The sequence below is a fragment of the Belonocnema kinseyi genome, chromosome 10, assembly GCF_010883055.1.
Source record: "Belonocnema kinseyi isolate 2016_QV_RU_SX_M_011 chromosome 10, B_treatae_v1, whole genome shotgun sequence".
In the NCBI taxonomy this organism is placed as follows: Eukaryota; Metazoa; Arthropoda; class Insecta; order Hymenoptera; family Cynipidae; genus Belonocnema; species Belonocnema kinseyi.
This window is the reverse complement of record NC_046666.1, coordinates 13114505-13119340: the sequence shown is the minus strand read 5'-3', so window position 1 is coordinate 13119340 and position 4836 is coordinate 13114505. Positions and strand designations below refer to the sequence as shown.

Here is a 4836-nt window from a genome sequence, read left to right as displayed (position 1 = left end):
TCCCGAAAAATAAAATTTCCAAATAATAAAATTCCTGAATTTGAACAATTAAATTTTTTAAAATATTTATTCATTAAAAATACTATAATCCAATATTTTTGTAGAAAAAAATTATTTTTTAAAGTTTCTAAAATTATTTTTTGAATTTAAAATAACAGCAATTAAAAAAATATATATTTCTGGATGAAATCTTTTTCCAATTCTTGTTATTGTAAATTCAAATATTAATTTTACAGGCTTTAAACAATAAAAATATTTCATTAATACAAATATTTGATTATTCAGGTCTTAATGATTGAATAATATTTATAACAAAATTTTACTTTGATAAGAGTATTTCTTTGGGACTGAAAAATAACGAACAAAAAATAGTTTATAATATTCCGAATTAAAAAATTCCAGACAGAAAATTGCCGAAAAAATTCCCGAATTTAATCATTTTTTTTACAAATATTAAATATTTATTAAAAATATTTATTTTTAAAGTAAATCACTTAATTCAGAAAAAAATTATCTTTAAAATCGGATCTCTCTTAACTTTTAATTCTGTAATTATTCTCTCGTTTTTTTTTGCAAAAATAAAAATAAACGAAAAAAAAACCAAATTTAAAAAAAAAGATGAAAAGTGATTTTAAATTTTTTGAAAGGACTGAATTAAAAAAAGGATTGTTTGAACAATAAAAAATCAAGAAAATAAAACTTACTTTGTTGAAGTCAAATTTGTAGACTGCTAAAAATTCCAGGGCAGTAATTTGCCACACAAAATGCCTATTTTTCGTTGGTATAGATCGAGGAAGTAAATAAAAATTAAATGTTTCCGCACCATAGGCATTTTTTTCACGAATATGATGAAATGCTGTGAATCCAAATTGTATGATAATAAAGGGTTGAATATTATTCTTCACTTTAACATATCTTTCATCCGGCGAATCGAAAAGACTAGAATAATATAGATTTTTTCAAATAAATAATCCATGTTTTCCATATTGCGAAACACAAGAAAAATTAAATAGAAACAATTCGAAAATTTTACGAAACCTAACCTCTCTTTCACGAAAAAGTCAGTCTTTAGACCGCTAAATTCCGTATCAATTGCGAGAAATACGGCTTTTTTCAAAGTTTCCTCTATTTTAGGGTATAACTCCTCAAAGTTTTTGTCTGTTACTTCATACATTTTGAATTATTTATGGTTTAAAAAACTAAAAAAACAAATTTACATTGTTAAAGTTATTCAATCACACAACATCGGTTAAGAGACTTGTGTAGCAGACGACGCAAGCCAGCCAATTGCCAAATTCAGTGATGCCAATGTTGGCACCCTGTGCTACTGCGCTTGCGTTAGGGCTGCATCCTGGTTGCTCGCACTTGGCGCGCGATTCGAAATTACTTTTAAAAAACAATTCTTGTAATTTAAATGAATAATTATTAAAATCTGCACAAGACTGTATAAATATTATGTAACTCTGATTTCAGGCAAGAAAAGAATGCATAACACATATATTTTATGATTAACAGTTTATTTTCATTAAACTCCAAAGTCCGAGCTTGCTTCCCGTACTCAATTCCCTATAAAACATTATGTAACTTTGTCTTAAAAACTTATAAAAAATGCTCAAAATAACAATTGTGCATTTGAATCATAACTACAATGCAGTCGTGACAATTTGTGTATTTATAGGTTATATAATTATGTGAATTCCTAAAAAAATGTATACAAAATATTAAGAACATTAAAATAATGATTTTCAATCACTTTTCCAAAAAGGTTCTTTTTAAATTAAATGTTTTGTCAATATAAGTTGGTCTTTGGAATTCAATGAAAATAAACTGTTATTTATAGACTATATGTGTTATAATTTTTTTGCCTGAAATCAAGAGTTACACAATTTATATACATTCTTGTGTATTTTTAAATAATTATTTATGTAAATTACAAGAACTGTTTTTAAAGTGATTTTGAATTGCGCGCCAAGCGCTGCTAGCCAGTGCGCCGCCTTAGCGCAAGCGCAGTAGCACAGGTGGACTGGGAGTAGAAAGAGAGAGAAAATCGAGTAAGAAACTTGTCCTTTTCTAAGGATGGTGATTGAGTCTGCTGATCTTCCATCTGCTTTCATTACAAAAAGATCAACTGACCAATCACCAATCGCCATCCTTAGAAAAGGACAGGTCAACTTTCTCGTTTTGTCATCTCTTTCTATTTCCTCGACCACTTCCGACAGCCGAAGCCGATGGATTGCACATACGCAATACAAACCTCGTTTTGTCATCAACGCGCATGTGTAGTTCTTCATGCTACGAAATTCAAAAATACGTACGAAAGTCTACAGAAAATCTGTGACATGTATATTAATAGCTTAATAGTAAGTTTTGAATGGGATTATTTTTGAGAAATATAAAATAAGAATAATAAAGTATCACGGACTTACCTTTTATGAGAACTTTTCGTTTTTAAATTTTTTATTTGCTTTATGACTACCTGAGAAAGAAAATAAAAATCATTGAAATCTTTCGGAAATTATTCAAATCTCTGTCAAATATTAAAAATATTTTTGAAATATTTGGATGTATTTCTGAAATTGTTGCAATCTTTGAGAAATCATTAAAATCTTTTAAATCTATCTGAAATCTTAGCGAAACTTTTGAAATCTTTGTGAGAGCTTTGGAGAATCATTATAATGTTTTTGAATTCTTAGCGAAATATTTCAAATATTTGATCATATTTTCCAAACGATTGAAATCTCTGAAAAATCATTAAACCCGTTTTAATGTTTTTGAAATCTTAACAAAAGAATTAAATCTTTGTGAAATCTTTAAAAAATCTTTGAATTTTTTATAAAATATTTTAAAAACTTTTTGAAATATTTGATAAATTTTTTAAATTGTTGAAATCTTTGGGAAATCATTAAATGGCTTTATGAAATCTTTAGGAAATAACTGAAGGCTTTATGAAATCTTTTTAAACTATCCGAAACCTTTAAAATTTTTGTGATATCTTTGGAAAACCATTATAATGTTTTTGAAATCTTTTAAATATTTTATAAATATTAGATCATATTTTGCAAACGATTGAAATTTCTGGAGAATTATTGAAATCTTTTCGATCAATCCGAAATCTTTACTGAATAATTAAATCTTTGTAACATCTTTAGAAAATCACTGAAATCTTTATAAAAAATATTTGAAAATTTTTTTAATATTTGATATCTTTGGGAAACCATTAAAGACTTTGTGAAAAATTTCTAAACTATACGAAATCTTTGCGAAATATCTGAAATCTTTGTGAGGTGCTTAGAAAATCATTGAAATCTTTGTGAAATTTTTGCAACATTTTAAAAATCTTTGTGAAATCTTTAAGAAATATTTTTGTAATACTTCTGAAATCTTTAGTAATATTTGTGAAATAAATTAAATCGTTCGCGAAATCTTTGTGCAATCTTTTAAATCTATCTGAAATCTATGCCAAATATTTTTAATATTCTATAAATATTTGATAATATTTTTGAAATGATTGAAATCTTTGGAAAATCCTTGGAATCTTTTAAATCTCTCCGAAATCTTTATGAAATATATTAAATCTTTGGGAATTCATTGAAATCTTTATAAAATTTTTTGAAACAATTTTTTAATTTTAATCTTTGGGAAATCATTGAAATCTGTGAAATCTTTCAAGACTATTCAAAATTTTAGCAGAACCTTCAAAATCTTTGTGATATCTTTGGAAAATTATTATAATGTTTTTTAGATCTTTGGGAAACATTTCAAATATTTGATAAATATTTGATCATATTTTTAAAATTAGTGAAATCTCTGGAAAATCATTAAAATCTTTTCAATTTATCCGAAATCTTTACTAAATAATTAAATCTTTGTGAAATCTAAAGAAAATCATTGAAATCTTTAAAATATTTTTGAAATATTTGATCAATTTCTTTAATTTTTGAAAATTTTCGGAAATCATTAGAGGCTTTGTGAAATCTTTAAACCATCCGATATCTTTGCGAAATATTTGAAATCTTTGTGAAATCTTTAAAAAAATTATTGAAATTTTTGTGAAATATGCGAAACATTTGATAATATTTAGGAAATTCTTTAAATCTCTGTGAAATCTTTGATATCTTTAGGAAATTGTTAAAACCCTTTAGAAATATTTCTGAAGTATTTGGTATATTTTTGAAATTTTTGAAATCTTTGCGAAATATCTGAAATCTGTGTGAAATGCTAAGAAAATCATTGAAATCTTTGTGAAAGTTTTGCAATATTTTTCAAATCTTTATTAAATATTTAAGAAACATTTTCGAAATATTTTTGAAATATTTGATAATATTTTTAAAATTATTTATATCTTTGTGAAATATTTGGAAATTTTTTGAAATCATGTAAATTGTTTACAAAATCTTTGTGCAATCTTTGAAATCTATCGAAAATCTTTATAAAGTAATTTAAGTCTTTTTAAGATTTTTAAAATCCATTTCTTTATTTATACAGATTCATACTATCTTATTATTTTTTAAATATAATATTAGCAAAATATTCCAAATATTTTATAATTATTAGATACTATTTTTAAAATAATTTAAGTTTTCGAAAATTATTATATCTTTGTGAAGTATTTGGAAAATCATTTAAATCTTTATCAAATACTTTCAAAAGTTATCAAAATTTTTGAAATATTTGGGAAATCATTGAAGTCTGTAAAATCTTCTAAATCTATTACCAACCTTAGTGAAACCTTTAAAATATTTGTGATATCTTAAAGAAATCATTATTATCTTTTGAAATCTTTAGAAATCTATCCGAAATCTTTAAATCTTTGTGAAATCTTTGGGAAATCATTTA

At 24.6% G+C, this 4836-nt stretch overlaps 1 protein-coding gene across 1 annotated transcript in view; it reads right to left on the bottom strand.

Annotated features, from left to right (window-relative positions):
* LOC117181777 (pre-piRNA 3'-exonuclease trimmer-like) overlaps positions 1 to 1238 on the bottom strand; it is a 72555-nt gene extending 71317 nt beyond the window's left edge. The window contains exons 1-2 of the mRNA XM_033374744.1: positions 1044 to 1238; positions 705 to 939 (exon numbers count right to left, since the gene is read on the bottom strand). Of these exons, the coding sequence (XP_033230635.1) occupies positions 705 to 939; positions 1044 to 1174 (366 nt within the window). The 5' untranslated portion in view covers positions 1175 to 1238. The remainder of the gene's footprint in view (positions 1 to 704; positions 940 to 1043) is intronic.
* Positions 1239 to 4836: the final 3598 nt, after the last annotated feature.